Below are 18,327 nucleotides of genomic sequence, written 5' to 3'. Positions count from 1 at the left end.
GCAGCTCCCTGTTTAACTCAGGCGGCTGGGGATTTTACTATTGTAAACAGGCCCGCAGCAGTGAGCACGCCTATACAAACAAACGCCGTTTTCACGGCGACCCAAATAAAGCACAAAAAGAGTATGTTTCACAATCACAACCCATGGTTTCACGGTCCCCCTACACTAGGCGGCCCCCTTCATGTTGTAACACTGTCTTCCCCACTGGCAAAAGCTTATACAGTCAGTCAAACACTCAATATGTGCACAAATCACAATATAAGGGTAATAAGTCCCCTCACGGTAGGCGACTCATCCCAAACAGTGGTTCGATCCCTAGCCACAAGGGTGCAGGCCTGGCAAGCCATCCCCGGTGTGTCGAGTTGGGTTATAAACACTATAAAGCGAGGTTACTCGCTCCAATTTGCTCGCAGACCCCCAAAATTTCAGGCGGTTGTCGAGTCTTCAGTAAGAAGCAGCATGGGTCACGTGTACTTCGAGCCGAAGTACAGAATCTGTTAGCAAAAGGGGCGATAGAATTAATCCCTCCCGTGCAAACAAATTCGGGGTTTTACAGCCGTTATTTTCTGATTCCGAAAAAAGACGGCGGTCTCAGACCCATATTAGATTTGCGACACTTGAACAAAGCTCTCATGAAACGGCCGTTCAAGATGTTGACTATCAAACACATCCTCGCGCAAATTCGCCCGGGGGACTGGTTCTGAAAGACGCATACTTTCATATTCAGATAGACCCTCGTCACAGGCCATTCTTGAGATTCGCCTTCGAGGGGCAAGCTTATCAGTACACGGTTCTGCCTTTCGGCTTGGCCCTGACACCCCGTACATTCACGAAATGTATGGATGCAGCGCTTTCTCCCCTGAGACATCAGGGAGCTCACGTTATCTCGACGACTGGCTGGTGCTGGCACAATCGAGAACAGAGCTAATAGCGCACAGGGATTTGATTACCCATTTGAAATGCCTGGGTCTCACAATCAATGTTACCAAGAGCAAACAGACACCCAGCCAGAGTGTAGTCTTTCTGGGCACAGTTTTAGACTCCGTGACGATGACAGCGCGGCTCACGTGAGAGCGCCCCTGAAAAAATTTCAGAGACTTCTCGGTCTCATGGCAGCGGAATCGTCAGTACTCTGTATGGGACTACTGCGCATGCGCCCGCTGCAGCACTGGCTGAAGCGTCGGGTGCCAACTCATGCGTGGCAGTCCGGCAGCCTGCGCATCATGGTGAATCACGGTTGTTTAAGAGCCCTGGTTCCCTGGCGAGCTCAGGACTGGTACCTCAAAGGTGTGACTACGGGAGTTGTTTCCAGAAGGAAAGTGGTGTTCACAGACGCATCCAACCTGGGTTGGGGTGCTGTGCACGAGGGCAAGCCTGTCTCCGGCCTCTGGTCGAGCACGGAGCAGAGCTTACATATCAACTGACTGGAGATGAAAGCGGTTGGTTTGGCCCTGAAAGCTTTTCTCCCAAACCTAAAAAGTCATCATGTCCTGGTCTGCTCGGACAACATGTCAGTGGTGGCTTACATAAATCGCCAGGGCGGCATCAGGTCGGGAAGCCTGTATGCCATGGCGAGAGACCTCCTCATATGGGCACAGAACAATCTGTGCTCTCTGAGAGCAATGCATATCCCGGGTGTTCAGAATCTGGGCGCGGATATGCTGTCACGGGGCAACACTCCCCCAGGCGAGTGGTCCCTGAACTCAGAGACGGTTTGTCTGATATGGAGTGTGTTCGGAGAAGCCGAAATAGACCTTTTCGCTTTGAGATCCAACACTCATTGCAAAATGTTCTTCTCGAAAAACAGGGACGCGTTGACCCATCGTTGGCCCAACCGCCCCCTTTATGCCTTTCCCCCTGATAATTCCACAAGTCTTAAAGAGGGTCAGGGAGAGCGGGTGCCCAGTCCTGCTGGTGGCCCCTCTCTGGAGATCCAGACCGTGGTTTCCGGAGCTGATTCAGCTGTCAGACACAGCCCCTTGGCCTGTTCCATTGAGGAAAGACCTCCTCTCTCAGGCCAAGGGGACGATATGGCATCTGCGACCCGATTTATGGGCCCTCCATGTATGGCCCCTAAACGGGTACCCGGGGACCTCCCCGGAAAAATTCTAAACACTATCTCAGAAGCCAGGGCCCCGTCGACTAGGCGCTTATATGCTTTGAAATGGTCAGTATTTTCCAGCTGGTGCTTGAAAAACTGTATGGACCTGGTGTCATGTGAGGTGGCTGTGGTACTCTCCTTCCTGCGGGAGCTGTTGGACGCGGGTCGCTCCCCATCCACGCTCAAAGTGTATGTGGCAGCTATTGCAGCGCATCATGCTCTGGTGGCTGGCCACTCGACAGGAAGAGATGGGTTGGTGGTGAGTTTTTTGAAGGGCGCAAGGAGGATGAACCCCTCCAGACCCCCTTCGGTGCCTCTCTGGGACCTCTCATTGGTCCTGAGGGCCTTAAAGGGGCCGCCATTTGAACCGCTTCAGTCGGCTGATTTGAAGACTCTCTCGCTAAAGACTGCTCTCCTGTTGGCACTGGCATCTATCAAGCGAGTAGGAGATCTGCAGGCGCTCTCTGTGAGTCCTTCATGTTTAGAGTTTGGTCCAGGTGACACGAAGGTCATCCTCAAACCCAGGCATGGTTATGTTCCTAAAGTGCTCTCAACGCCGTTCAGAGCACAGGTCATTACATTATTAGCTCTTCCCCCTTCTGCGGAGGATGGGGAGGTTAATCTTCTCTGCACTGTCAGAGCACTGAGAATCTATCTAGAGCGTTCTGCGTCTTTCAGACAGTGTTTGCTTTGGTGGTCGATCCAAGGGCGATCCAGTCACTAAGCAAAGATTGTCTAGATGGATTGTGGATGCTATCTCTATGGCTTATACCTCGCTGGGTCAGGTTTGCCCTATAGGTATTAAGGCCCATTCGACTAGAGCCATGGCTTCGTCGTGGGCGTGGTCATATGGGTTTCCCATTCAAGATATTTGTGATGTGGCCGGCTGGTCCTCGCCTTCCACATTTATGAAATTTTATAACATGGAAGTGCCTTCGTTGCAAGCGAAGGTATTGGCGATATGATGAAGGCCTGGCGGTTTGCCCGGTCTCATCTACATTGTACTGTGCGTAATCATAAGCTCACACATATATAAACCCGCTTGCTGGTTATATTTTTTATTATACTGATGGCCCCGACAGTGTCTGGGTTCATTTGGTATATTATATTAACACATATATTTTATAAGGCCCGACGGTGTCCGGTCTAATATATATATATACATATATAAATGGTTTCGGGCTTCTCCTGGACTTGGAGTTCCTGAGTTCAGTGGCGGCCGGTTATTTTGGTGCGGCGTTTTGCAGGGCGTCCCCACTGCGTATAGCTACGCAATATGAAGTGACCGTTCGAAAGGGAACTACTCGGTTACTATCGTAACCTCAGTTCCCTGAGATAGGGAACGAGTATTGCGTAGCCAGCCGCACTGCAATAACCGGGGGTGTTGTCGCTTCAGTCGTGAAACCTGCTATAATGGCGAATTCGGGGCTCTGATATAGGCTTAGGCCATGCCCCTTTGGGGAGCTCTGACGTGTAGTGATGCTCATTGGTTACAGGTCAGAGGCGCCCGCGCCATTGGTTTGTGCAGTTGCTGCAGCACAGCCTATGAGCGAGCCAGAAGCTCAATGTGCTAGCTGTGCAGCTGCAAATGCGTTTTAAATAAAAGCTTCAGTAAATCGAGGAAAAGGAGTTTCCCCCACTGCGTATAGCTACGCAATACTCGTTCCCTATCTCAGGGAAATGAAAGCTCTTGCATTAAGTTCTGCCAGGAAGACTTAATTGTTACGTCACTCTACTTTTTATCTATCCAATCACATTCCAACACTTGTGGTATAAAAGATCGGTACTTACTCATGTTTGAGTTTGCAGATGCTGACGCTTCAATTCACCACCATCCTCCCCACCTCATCCAAATTGAATCCTTCCCTCCATCCTCCTCACCACCACCACCAGGATGGTCCCTTCCATACCTCACGGGGGTCGGCTGCGCCCCTGCCTTGATCTTCAGGCAGGATATGCAGAGTCCGGACCCTCAGATTGTGAGCTACGGATGGGGCCTACGCCAAAGAACTTTATTGCTTGCTGGGTTGCTAATAAATGGATAATTGTCACAGTATTTATTCTCCCGAGTCTTTCTGGTAGAACTGAGGTTACGATAGTAACCGAGTAGATCTCATTACAGATTCATAAATAACTCCTGATAACATGTGAGTTCAGGGTGAGCCACTAGATGGAGGTGTTGCTCCTCAGACGAGACCACAGAGACAAATCACACTAGAGATTTAAAGGGCACCTATTATGCAAAATTCACTTTTACATGGTGTTTGAACATAAATGTGTGTTGGCAGTGTGTGAGCAAAACCACCCTAGAATGATAAAAATCCACCCAGTAGTTTTTTTACTATCTCAATAAATCATAAGCACTGTCTCAGAACGAGCTGTTCTAGATTTCCCTCATTGTGACGTAGAAATGAGCTAAGCCCCACCGACGCGGTTTGATTGACATCTGGTTTTGGCATAGACCCCGCCCTCGGTGATCTGTTCTGCACACCATCGCCATTGTTTCAACGACAGCCGGTAATGTCTCCTAAGAAGTGTAGGTGTTCTGTTGTGGGATGTAAGAATGGACATACTAGTCTTCACTGACATCAGAGCCACTGAAAACGCAGCGGATGGATTTTATCTATGAAGAAAAGGCACCACTTAAACTTCCTAAATACGAGAATCATTTTCTGACTGACTGTTTAGTGAACGAGGGTCAAAGTTAATCCTCAAGTGTGGATCGTTGCCTACTGTTTGCGATCCAACGTCACCTCCAGAAGAAGTAAGTGTATTTTATCATTTTTGAGCAAATAGTCATTTCAATCGATGTCATGTCAGCCAGTTCAATAACAAATGCGTCTAAAGCTATTTATTGTCGTCGTCATAGGATGTCTCAACAAACAACGTCAGACAGTTTTATGTCACGTACATTATTTTTTGCAGCAATAAAAAATGTAAAATGAATACCTCTATCTCCATAGACAGTATAAACGTCTATCTCCCTGCAGCATTTGTTTTCTGGTTCTGCAACGTTAGCCATCTTCTCATATTTGCCACATAAGCGTGTGTATAAGTTAGTTTAAAAAAATTGCGCGAAAGTTATCACAATTTGTTTGTGTGTGTGTGTGTGTGTGTGTGTGTGTTGCACATCCATAATTGCAAAGGGGACGCGATTAAAACTCTATAAGTACATAAATGTATCAAATAACCTTTCCGAGACGTTTAGTCCATTCTCATTCGTGTTTATTCTGTGCCGGACTCTCTTCATCATCTGGGTCCAGCAGGGCGGGGATATGCAGCTCATTTACATTTAAGGTGGTATAGACCAAAAACAGCTCTTTTTAAAACAGGCCCCAAAAATGACATTTTCAAATGGTTATAATAAATTAACTGTGGGGAATTTTGTGCTGAAACTTCACAAATACATTCTGGGGACACCCAAGACCAATATTACATCTTGTAAAAAGGGGCATAATAGGTGCCCTTTAAAGACTTTATTGTTCCCTGTTGGAGGAAATGGAGCATCGATATGTTGTGTTTATGTATTTCACTGTGATCTCAAAGTATATTATAATGTGTCCCAAATCAGTATTTTCTAGGGATAAAGGAGAAGCTGGGGGAAGTTGTTTGTTTATTATTGTGGATAGAAGAACAAAAATAAATGAATGAGCTAATAATGTAAACATTTACAAATAATGTTTTAAATAATATTTTAATAATGTAAAGCTTTATATATTCCACACTTCTGAAATCTTTAAACTATATATAAAGTCTGTATTCCTCCAGGAGTCACTCAACATAATAAATAATAAATCATGAGAGACTCTTGAACCTCAGAGTGAGAAACTTTATTGATAAAGGCAAAAAATGCATACAGCAAATATACAGCAGTAGTAAAGTGAGATCTGTGTGTCACTGCATTCACTTTTTTCTATCTGAGAGAAATATAAACAATAAAGTGAAATATAAACAATAATGTGACACTGTTAAAATCTGACACTGAAAGAGAGCACAAACTCAAATAATCATCAGTATTTATTATGAAAAAACACAACAAGAACAAAAACACACTTGAAGAACCTTTAAAGTTCAGCATTCTGCTTTAGATTTCGATACTTCCTGAAAAAGATGAACATAAAAAGCGATAAATTAATACATTTCACAGATATTTATATATGCAAAATCAGTTTGTGAGAAATTAGATCATCAATCATGTACCTGATGTGTTAATGTTAGATGTGTGATTACACTAAAAAACACTAGAGGAACAAGAACACAATTGAAGTTCAGCGTTCTGCATTAGATTTCAATACTTTCTGAAAAAGATAAACTTATAAAGGCATAAATTATTAAAACTCACAAATATATATGAAAAATCGGTTTGTGAGAAATTACATCAATCATGTACCTGATGTTTAAATTTGTGCTTGATCTTTTTCAGCTCTTCTGGATCTGATCTCATAAACCACAAGAATGACAGTAGCCACGCCCACCAGAGCAGAGAGGACCAATCGGATCACAGCTCCAGTAGGACCACAACAGTGGACAGAGTTTGAGGAATAAACACATCAAACTGAGATCAGATCAGTCAATAAACACTAATATCAGCGCTGACATCAACTAATATTTCTGAATACACAGAAATATGATCAAATCTAATCAACAATCTTATATTCGGTTCCAAGTGAGTTTTTATATGGTCTGTCATCTCAAACTGTAAACGATTCAACAATTCAATATGTAAATAGTAAATAAGAATATTTGAAGGAGAAGAAAACTCACCATAGACAGAAACTCTGAATGATTTTGATGAGAAAAATCTTCCTGAAAACTTCAGTAGTTTATAATCTCCAGTATGTTCAGCTCTGGTGTTTGTGATGGTCAGATATCCAGTTTGATTATCCAGCTTCAGTCTGTCTCTGAATCTCCCATCAGGAACATCATCATATACAGTGATTCTGTCGGCCCGTTTATTGATTTCAGCTATTAAAGTCCATTCATATCCAAACCTCCACTGAATCACATCATCATCCTTCATTTCAGTAAGATCAGAGTTTAGAGAGACTGAATCTCCCTCATTCACTGACACTGACTCCAGGACTGAATCATCAAACACACATGCACGCACGCACACACACACAGAACAAACAGAAACACAGATTAAGACTATCACTTGATGGTTTATAAAAGTAAATATTTTGAATATCATCATTAAACACCAGCAACAAACGGAGTTTGAATTAATAATTGTATCTTTGTGCTGATTAAAATATAAAACATGTGAAACTGATATTTAACTCACCAAAGACATCGAGAAAGAATCTCTTGATCTCACTGTTGATCAGTAGATTATAACGTCCAGCATGTTCAGCTCTGGTGTTTGATGGTTTATAAAAGTAAATATTTTGAATATCATCATTAAACACCAGCAACAAACGGAGTTTGAATTAATAATTGTATCTTTGTGCTGATTAAAATATAAAACATGTGAAACTGATATTTAACTCACCAAAGACATCGAGAAAGAATCTCTTGATCTCACTGTTGATCAGTAGATTATAACGTCCAGCATGTTCAGCTCTGGTGTTTGTGATGGTCAGAGATCCAGTTTGATTGTCCAGCTTCAGTCTGTCTCTGAATCTCCCATCAAGAACATCATCATATACAGTGATTCTGTCGGCCGTTACATTGATTTCAGCTATTAAAGTGTTTTCATCTCCAAACCTCCACTGAACCACATCATCATCCTTCATTTCAGTAAGACCAGAGTTTATAGAGACTGAATCTCCCTCCTTCACTGACTCCAGGACTGAATCACCAACCACTCCTGAAGAACAGAGTTTTTCACAGATTAAAGCTTTAAAATCACTTGACGTTGTTTTGATGAAGCTTCACTAAAATACTTTAATTTATTTTATTGTGAAAAAATTATATTTTTTTCTTTAATTAATTTAAATGTGAAATTAATAATATTCTGCAGTAGCCTGGCAAGCCAGACCTACATCAAGATGTTAGGTCTGGCAACTCTCCATAGACACGGCTCAATCCGAGGGGCAGGATAAACGGCTTTCTTTCAAATTCCCTTTGCACGCAATAGGACAGCCAACCAGAGCGTTTTCCAAACAGCGGAGCTAGTTGATAGATTCAACTTTTGCCATATCTGGGCGGCAAAACTACGAACACATCTTCCTTTTTTTAAGAATGATTTAAGTGCCGTTCTTTGCTCTTTTCTCAAAGAAAAACGTCTCGGTTACTGATGTAACCCTCGTTCCCTGAAGGAGGGAACGGGAGACGTAACGTCGACGTGACGACGTAATTGGGATCCCTTGAGGGAGCCCTATCAACTTCGAGTGTCTACAGAACGAGCCAATGAACGTTGGCGTGCGTGAATCGCGTCACGCGCCCCCGCCCCGCAGCGCGGGTATAAACAGGAAGCGGGCGCACGCACACATTGTTTTTCGCTGAGGAGCCGAGATTTGTGACGGCCATGCAGCGATGGTCAGCAACGGTGGCGACGGGACGTTACGTCTCCCGTTCCCTCCTTCAGGGAACGAGGGTTACATCAGTAACCGAGACGTTCCCTTTCAGTCGCTCACGTTCGACGTAACGTCGACGTGACGACGTAATTGGGATCCCATGGAAAACGCCACGGTTGCTGCCACATCCAGCGCCCTACGCAAGACTCTCAGACCCCCAACTGCTGAGGCGGAAGACCTGCATAGAGGGAGTTCAACTGCTGTTCCATTATACCCCACACAGTGGAACTCTTGGATAACACTGGGAAAGCGTACCTCTCCAGGGGAAAGAACGCTGCGGAGCCACATCCTGCCCGAAGGGAGGTAACATGTGGAGAATACACATATGGACTGGCCGAGGGGGCAGTGCGACATATGGAATGTCACTGGGGTGGCTCCACCCGAAGGGGGAGACACACCGGACAGTGACGGCAGAGCAGACTCTGCCAAGGGAAGACACGGGCTCACCGCAGGGAGCTGGTCGTGGAAGAATACACATATGGGATCGCCGCGGGGATCACCACATATGGAACCCAGCCTAGCACAAGTTACACAAGCATACGAGCACTAGGCCTGACGTCGGACGCTCCGCAACGTCCGACTGCCGAAGGGGTGCGGAGGAACTCACAGGGTTCGCCAATGGGGAACTCGACTGGAGTAAAAAGCGCACGTATCCGTTCCTAGGAAGGGAGTGGCGCAGCAAGCCGACACTAGAGCGGGAACTTCGGTGTTACCGGCTAGTAGAAGCGAGCACACAGGAAGAAACCGGCTCAACACGTAAGCTATAAAACCTAGCGAACGTGTTAGGTGTCGCCCAGCCCGCAGCTCTACAGATGTCTGTCAGCGAGGCGCCGTGAGCCAGCGCCCAGGAAGAAGCGACACTCCTAGTGGAGTGGGCTTTCAACCCAGGCGGGCAGGGCACGCCTTGGGCTTCGTAAGCCAAGGCGATGGCATCCACTATCCAGTGGGCCATCCTCTGCTTGGAGACAGCCTTCCCTTTCTGCTGGCCTCCGTAACAGACGAAGAGCTGATCTGAGGTCCTGAGGCTTTGCGTTCTGTCCACGTACAGACGCAGAGCGCGAACGGGACAGAGAAAAGCCAGGGCTGGGTCTGCCTCCTCCGAAGGCAGCGCTTGCAGGTTCACTACCTGGTCCCAGAAGGGAGTGGTAGGAACCTTGGGCACGTATCCGGGCCGGGGTCTCAGGATGACGTGAGAGTTATCCGGGCCGAATTCTAGGCACGATTCGTCGACCGAAAATGCATGCAGGTCCCCTACCCTCTTGATAGAGGCCAATGCAACCAGGAGTACTGTCTTACAGGACAGAATTTTTAACTCAGCTGATTGCAGAGGCTCAAAGGGTGGTCTCTGAAGTGCCGAAAGGACCAGAGACAAGTCCCAAGAGGGTATAGAGAGTGGGCGAGGAGGATTCAGTCTCCTCGCTCCCCTCAGGAACCTGACGATCAGGTCATGCTTTCCCAAAGACTTACCATCAACAGCATCGTGATGTGCGGCAATAGCGGCAACATACACTTTAAGGGTGGAGGGAGACAGCCTTCGCTCCAGCCCTTCTTGCAGGAAGGAAAGCACGGCTCTGATCGAGCAAGATCGGGGGTTCTCCTCATGAGAGGAGCACCAGTCAACGAACAGGTTCCACTTCAATGCATAGAGGCGCCTCGTAGAGATGGCGGGCGAGTTGTGACATGCGGCGGGAGCGTAGACCACCTTGGCGGTTGATGTACGGAACGGTCGCAGTGCTGTCCGTACGGACCAGTACGTGCTTGCCTAGTAGCAGCGTTTTGAAACGGCTCAAAGCAAGACGTACTGCTAACAACTCGAGGCAGTTGATGTGCCAATGCAGTTGAGGCCCCGTCCACAGACCTGAAGCTGCATGCCCGTTGTACGTGGCCCCCCAGCCGGTGGTAGAGGCATCCGTGGAGACCACAGAGTGCCTGGACACTTGTTCCAGGGGAACACCTGCCCGCAGGAACGAAGGGTCCGACCACAAGCTGAGAGTTTGGCAACAGTGCGGAGTCACTTGGACCCGGCACGAGCCGCTCTGCCACGCCCATCTCGGGACTCGATCGTGGAGCCAGTGTTGGAGCGGCCTCATATGAAGCAATCCGAGCGGCGTAACCGCGGCTGCAGATGCCATATGCCCCAGGAGCCTCTGAAACAGTTTCAGTGGTGCCGCTGTTCTGCGTCTGAGCGTGCTCACGCAGTTCAACACTGACTGGACACGGGCCTCGGTGAGGCGCGCTGTCATGTTGATCGAGTCCAACTCCATACCGAGAAAAGAGATCCTCTGCCCGGGGGTGAGTTTGCTCTTTTCCCAGTTGACCCGAAGCCCTAGGTGGCTGAGGTGACTGAGCACCATGTCCCTGTGTTCGCACAACTGCTCTCTCGACTGGGCCAGAATAAGCCAGTCGTCGAGGTAGTTGAGGATGCGAACACCACGCTCGCACATGGGAGCAATGGCCGCCTCCGCGACTTTCGTGAAGACGCGGGGCGACAGGGCCAGCCCGAAGGGTAAGACCTTGTACTGATATGCCCGTCCCTCGAACGCAAAGCGGAGAAACGGTATGTGTCGAGGGAGAATCGAGACATGAAAGTACGCGTCCTTCAGGTCGATCGCTGCAAACCAATCTTGGGGACGGATGCATTTGAAAATGCGTTTCTGCGTAAGCATCTTGAACGGTAGCCTGTGAAGGGACCGGTTCAGGACGCGCAGGTCCAAGATTGGTCGTAACCCACCACCTTTCTTGGGTACAATGAAGTACGGGCTGTAGAAGCCGGTCTTCATATCGGCTGGAGGGACCGGCTCGATCGCGTCCTTCGCCAGTAGGACTGCGATCTCCGCCCTGAGCACGGGGGCATTGTCCGCCAGAACACGGGTGAACAGGATGCCCTTGAAAGCAGGGGGGCGCGGGGCGAACTGAATCGCATAGCCGAGTCTGATGGTACGGATGAGCCAGCAAGACGGGCTGGGAAGCGTTAACCAGGCTCCCAGAGACCGAGCAAGCGGGACTAACGGCACCACAGACGTACCCGGGGTGGGGCAGCGTGGCGGAATGCAGGGACCCGACTCGGACGGCACAGCGGCCCGAAGTGGGGTCTGAGTGTGTGGTGCAGCACATACCTGCTTCCGTCGAAGGGCAGAGTGAGTGTGTGGAGGCGACAGCACGTCCGGAACACAGCCACTGCTGCTCGCTGGCGATGAAAGAGGGGCTCGGGAGTGACAAGGCATGGCGGCGTCGTCGACTGCCAAGCGCGCCCTCTTGGGGCCCAGAGGTTTCAGAAATTGCTCTTTTTTTGAAAATGTGGGTACCCCTGACCCGTGGGTCAGTGGCGGAACAAAAAGAAAAGGAAACAAAAGATTCTCCGCCCGGCCCTCCACCGGGGGAAGGAGTGGCGCCTTCGCCATCTCCTGAAGAGCAACTTGATCCACCTCTGGGCCGCCCGTCTCAGGGTCGTTTGAACCGTCGCTTGCCTCCTGGTTTGGCAGCGGCCTGGACGGGCGGGGTCGACTTCCTGCGGCTTGCTCCGCGCTGAGGCCTGAATGATGGCTGCTGGGGCCTGGCGGGAGCGGAGGACGCCGCAGAAGGCCGACCTCGGCGACGAGTAGACGGAGGGTCTGCGGCCGGCGGACGGGTGGGAGCGGCAGCGGTCCGCCGGGGCAGGATGTGTCGGATGGCCTCCGTCTGCTTCTGTGCGGCCGAGAACTGTTGGGCAAAGCTCTCGACCGCGTCGCCGAACAACCCAACCTGGGAAAGAGGGGCATCCAGGAACCGATATTTATCGGTGTCCCTCATATCTGCCAGGTTGAGCCAGAGGTGGCGCTCCTGGACCACCAAGGTGGACATCGCCTGACCGACTGAACGTGCGGTTTCCTTCGTCGCCCGGAGAGCAAGGTCGGTTGCCACACGGAGCTCCCGGAGGAGCTCTGGGTCAGAACCACCCTCGTTCATGTCCATGAGCGCCTGGGCCTGGTGGACCTGCAAGAGCGCCATGGCATGGAGGGCGGAAGCAGCCTGTCCACAGGCCTTGTAAGCCTTCGCCGTAAGACCGGACGAAAACTTACAGGCCTTGGACGGGAGGCGTGGATTACCCCGCCAAGAGGAAGCGGACGCCGGACACAGTTGCATCGCGACGGCCCGCTCCACTGGGGGGATATCCACATACCCCTTAGCTGCCCCGCCATCGAGGGTGGCGAGGGGTGAGGAGCCACTAGAACGGCTTCGGGCACTATACGGTGCCTTCCACGTCCTAGAAAGCTCCTCATGCACTTCCGGAAAGAAAGGTACCGGGGTGGCGCACTGAGAACCAGCACGGCCCGCCCCGAGAAACCAATCGTCCAACCGAGAAGGTTCGGGACGTGGTGGAGGATTCCACGCAAGCCCGACCTTCTCGGCGGCCCGGGAAAGCATAGCAGTCCATTCTGGATCTGGCTCGGACAACGCTACACACCCCGAGGGGGGCAACGCAGCCGAGTCGTCATTTCCAGAGGACAGCTCCCCCTCCGATGCTGCGATCGACATCTGATCGTCAGCTGGGGCCCCAAAGGAAACGGTTGGTCGTTCCGGGGAAGGACCAAGACGTTCACTAAGGGGCTCCAATGGCAGCAGCGTATGTGAGGCATGAGGGGCCCGCGGAGAATGACTCGACGGGGAAGCCCTCACGGTAATCCTCAGATCACCCTGGTCATGCGCCAAAGTAGGTCTATTCTGCGGGGCTGCGTAATGTTTTAAAATAGCACATACGTAATTAGATTATGCTCCGTTTGTCCATAAGATTCAACAGGACATTATACCACAACAGATCTAAACATTGGGTATAGCCAAATGAAAATGTCCTGTTGAATCTTATGTACTTTCACACTCTCGCACGCACGCACGCACGCACGCACGCACGCACACACACACACACACACACACACACACACACACACAGGAACATTTGTAAGGCTATAATTTGTCAAATAAAATTATCCAAAATGCAGTACCACCACAAAAATAAATTGGTGACACTGACACATTGAAAATGTAAACACACACACACACACACACACACACACACACACACACACACACACACACACACACACACACACAGGAACATTTGTAAGGCTATAATTTGTCAAATAAAATCATCCAAAATGCAGAACCACTACAAATATAAAGTGGTGTGGTGACACTGGCACATCGACAATGTGTACTCACACACTCTCTCTCTCTCTTCTCTCAGACACACACACACACACACACACCCACACACACACACAATTGTGTGTGTCTAGAATCTAGAATTAGATTAAAAATAAATGATTGAAATAAATGATAAAATCTTAAGACTCCAACATTTCTCTTTGTAACATTTTGTTCAGGTTTGGTTCTAATCATAATGTAACATTATTGAAAAACTGGGTTTTTTTGGTACAAAAAAAAATGCTAAACTTTGACAAAAATATTTAATTTTTGTTATAATTGTGATTTTATAATATTTAGATATGAATCCAACTGAATCCAACTTGTGAAAAGATATCTTTCAGGTAGTCTAATAGCAAATAGCATATACTGGAGCTCTATAGCCATCTAGTGGTTAAAATTATTATTTTTTATTTTAAAACTGCATTTTCCAAAAAATGGGCAAAATTTTTACATTAAACCATTTAAAATTATCCATGTTATCCCCATGAATGAAAGTTAGAAATCTGGGTCTTTTATAAAGTGAATTTTACATCAAATGCTGTTTTTTTGTAAAAAGGCTATTTAAATATTTATTTATTTATAGAAATTTAAAAAATATCATAAATTCTCCAAAAACTGCACAAATGTTGAGTAAAAACATTAACAAACAGAATAAAATTACATTTGTAAAAAAAAAAAAACTATTATCTTGTTACAAAATTAAATGTTATTGTCTGGGGTCTCTAGAGACCCCAAAAACCCAGAGTGTAGACATAAATAAAGACCATCAGAGGGTTAAATGAGTCCACCCCGCAAGATTACTGTTATAAACATGAGCCTCGTCTAAAACGCAAAGGGGGAGGAGTTGCTGTAATTTATAGTAATTTTTTCAGAACCACTAAGAAATCAAGTTTCAAATATAATTCTTTTGAAGCATTGGTGCTTAATGTAAAAATATATAGTGTAAACGATAAATCACGTTTGAGATTTGTACTGGCTACTGTATACAGGCCACCAGGGCACCATGCAGACTTTATCAAAGAATTTGTGGACTTTCTATCAGAATTAATATTGACTGCAGATAAAGTACTAATTGTTGGTGATTTTAATATACACATCGATAATGTAAAAGATGCATTGGGATTGGCATTTAAAGACATTGTAAATTCAATTGGAGTTAGACAACACGTGTCAGGACCTACTCATCGTCGTAATCATACTCTAGATCTAATATTATCCCACGGAATAGAATAGATGTTGATGCCGTTGAAATTCTGCAGCAGAGCGATCACATCTCAGATCATTACCTAGTCTCGTGTAAATTACATTTAGCCAAGGCTGCAAAGCCGACTCCGTGTTTCAAATTTGTTAGAACTATCACTTCTGCCACTAAAGATTGCTTTATTAATAATCTTCCTGATCAGTTTCATCATCTTAGCATCCCAGATAGCTTAGAAGAACTCGATATTGCAACAGAAACGTTTAACACTCTTTTCCAGCACTTTAGACACAGTTGCTCCGTTGCGCTTAAAGATTAAAGAAAATAGTCCAACGCCGTGGTACAGCGAGCACACTCGGGCCCTTAAGAGAGCAGCCAGAAAAATGGAACGCAACTGGAAGAAAACTAAACTAGGTATTTCACATTTCATGGAAGGAGAGCACTATTACGTACAGAGAGGCTTTAAAAGCTGCTAGATCTGCTTATTTTTCAACCCTATTAGAAGAAAATAAACATAATCCTAGGTATTTATTTGAAACAGTGGCTAAACTAACGAAAAAGAAAGCTTCAAGCACCGAAATTTCTAAGCAACACAGCAGTAATGACTTTATGAACTTTTATTAAATAAAATAGGGGCAAGGGGATCTGGAATGGAGAGTCTTCTAGGCAGGGTCGTTCCGTCCTGCGGATCACCAGGAGACCCACAGAATACAAGGGAAGGGGGGAGGTGTTCTGGTGGTTAGCTTCACTGTCTCCCGACGGGCGGAACAAGTCGGGACTCACGGCAACAGGAGGAGGCTGCTGGGAGGCCGGTCAGATGTGTGTTTCAAGTGTCGTACTCCGCTTCTCTTGCAGGTGTCCGGCAAATAACTTGTGGCTGAAGGGCTTTACTGAACTTACAGCTGAAGGGCTTTACTGTAAGCAGACGAGCGAGTATACAGGCACGTAATCCTCTTCTTCCACAGTTGACAGACAGAGAACTTACGGCTGAAGGGCTTTGCTACAAAGCAGACAGGTGAGTATACAGGTATGTAATCCTCTTCTTCCACAGTTGACTGACAGAAAATATACAGCTGAAGGGCTTCACTGTAAAGCAGACAGGTGAGTATACAGATACGTAACCCTCTTCTTCCCCAGTTGACAGACGGAGAACTTACAGTTGCAGGGTTCCGCTGCAAAGCAGGCAGGTGAGTATACAGGTGCGTAATCCTCCTCTTCCACAGGTGACAGGCCGAGAACTTACGGCTGAGGGGTCTCGCTGCAAAGCAGACAGGTGGACACAAGTATGAACCCCCTTGAAGAGCTGGCGGACACAGGGTTTACGACAGGAAGGCGTTGGACTGAAGGGCTTTACTGCAAAGCAGACATGCAAGTATATGGGTACGTAATCCTCTTCTTTAGTAGTGACAGACAGAGAACTTACGATTAGAGGAACTTCACTGCAAAGCAGTCAGGTGAGCATTCAGGTATGCACTCCTCTTCAAGGGCTGACAGACACAGAGCTTGCAACAGGGAAACGTTACTGCAAAGCAGACAGGTGGGTACACAGATACGTAATCCTCTTCTTCAGTAATGACAGACAGAGAACTTACGGCTGGCGGAACTTCACTGCAAAGCAGTCAGGTGAGTATTCAGGTATACACTCCTCTTGATGGGCTGGCAGACACAGAGCTTGCGACAGGGAAACGTTACTGCAAAGCAGACAGGTGAGTATACAGACACGTAATCCTCTTCTTCAGTAATGACAGACAGAGAACTTACGGCTGGAGGATTTTACCGCAAAGCAGTCAGTCAAGCATTCACCTACATGTCTCTCTTCACAATGGGCTATCAGATAGTACACTCAGGTCTCTGTGGAGTACAACAGTATTAGCCTTTTCTCACATCTTTAGAACATGATAGAACGCACAGGTGAGTGATGGACATCCAGCAGGTTTAAGTTCACACTTCACACATCAAACAGTGCACCACATCACTTCATCACTGCAATTCAACACTCAGTGGGAAATACATATGGCCGTCGCCCATTTCCTGACCTGGCATCCTCATCAAGAAATCCCATAGACAGAGAGGGAAAAGATGGAGATCGGTTGAACTACTCACAAGCTTTCACAAACGATCTTACTGTCCAGCGTTTTCCTCCTTCTGATTGAGTCAGTGCGTTCTTTCTCCCAAACACATTGCCGCACTCGTTTGCCAGCCCCACTTCCTCTTCTCCGCCGCTCGCGCTTCCCCTGTGATACACAGTCTCCAAAAACACCCTGCTTCAGCCCGTACTCTCTCCTTATATCCCATCCTAATAACAACGTGTCTCATAGTGCACAGCAGGCGGCAATTTCGGCTAATTATCCCGTTCACGGGGATTTTGCGCTTGCCCGGAACTAAGCCGGTGTTCTCTTGGTTTGGGTCCGGCGGGAAACAAATCCCGGCGGACATTAGTTCCGCCTTGAATTTTCGTCACCCCGTGACATATCTCTCTCATGGCTGGACTGGCCATTGGGCATACCGGGCATTTGCCCGGTGGGCCGACGTGCTTTTTGGGCCGATATATATATATATATTTTTTTACGGCCCATAAAATTTGTACATCGGCGGCCCATTCGTTTTGTTTTGTTTTGCTTAATTGGCGGCGCTGGGTTTGTGCCGGTGTAATGCATTCGTCAAAGTCAGTGTTAGTTTTTTGTTTTCTGACAGACCAGCCCATGAAACACGTAGATCAGCGGCCCATTGGCTCTTTTCTTGATTGACACTGGGCTGGCCCAATCACAACTTTAAACGAGTGAGCGAGCGTGCAGCAGTGTCAGTGTGTATCTATCAAAATAGATGGAGAAGAAACGCAAGGAATGTGCAGATAAATAGCGTGAAAAAATAGAAACAGGCCCTTAAAGCAGACACTGTAAACTGTGTCAAAATATATGTTTTCTGACCTTCATCAGTTCCTGTGGCAGATGATGATAGTGAGGACGGAGGATCAGGAGAGAGATGAGTGAGTGTAGAGTCCGCGGTAAGCAGAACTACTTTCAAAACACTTTAGGCTATGTCATGAGTGTAGATTATTTCCACATCTGCATAGTAGACGATTACCGCAATTCACTAGAAATTTAATAAGAGGTGTTTGTAAACCATGTTTTCCGCCAAAATAAAAGCTTGATGCAGTTTGCGTCAAAATAAAAGATCATGTGCATATCTCTTTCAAGTATAGAAATCGGTACAACACTAATTATGAAAGTTTCCTTTATTTTTTAGTGCATTTGTTTTACAAAATATGGCTTTTACTGTCATTAGATTAGTATTATAACTATTATTATGTAGTAGGTGTAATGTAG

At 47.2% G+C, this 18,327-nt stretch overlaps 1 protein-coding gene across 1 annotated transcript; it reads right to left on the bottom strand.

Annotated features, from left to right (window-relative positions):
* Window positions 1–5,917: 5,917 nt before the first annotated feature.
* On the bottom strand, window positions 5,918–17,421 carry LOC311085245 (uncharacterized protein). Its single transcript, XM_084117677.1, has 7 exons — window positions 15,785–17,421; window positions 7,593–7,910; window positions 7,386–7,456; window positions 6,866–7,183; window positions 6,492–6,535; window positions 6,302–6,342; window positions 5,918–6,202 (listed from the first exon to the last, which is right to left on the bottom strand). The coding sequence occupies exons 4-6, from the start codon at window positions 7,119–7,121 to the stop codon at window positions 6,328–6,330; spliced, it is 315 nt and encodes a 104-aa protein (XP_083973803.1). The 5' UTR covers window positions 7,122–7,183; window positions 7,386–7,456; window positions 7,593–7,910; window positions 15,785–17,421; the 3' UTR covers window positions 5,918–6,202; window positions 6,302–6,327.
* Window positions 17,422–18,327: the final 906 nt, after the last annotated feature.

This window comes from Abramis brama (genome assembly GCF_963993115.1).
Source record: "Abramis brama genome assembly, chromosome: 6".
Lineage (NCBI taxonomy): Eukaryota > Metazoa > Chordata > Actinopteri > Cypriniformes > Leuciscidae > Abramis > Abramis brama.
The sequence above is the reverse complement of the archived record's forward strand: the minus strand, read 5'-3'. Positions and strand labels throughout refer to the sequence as shown.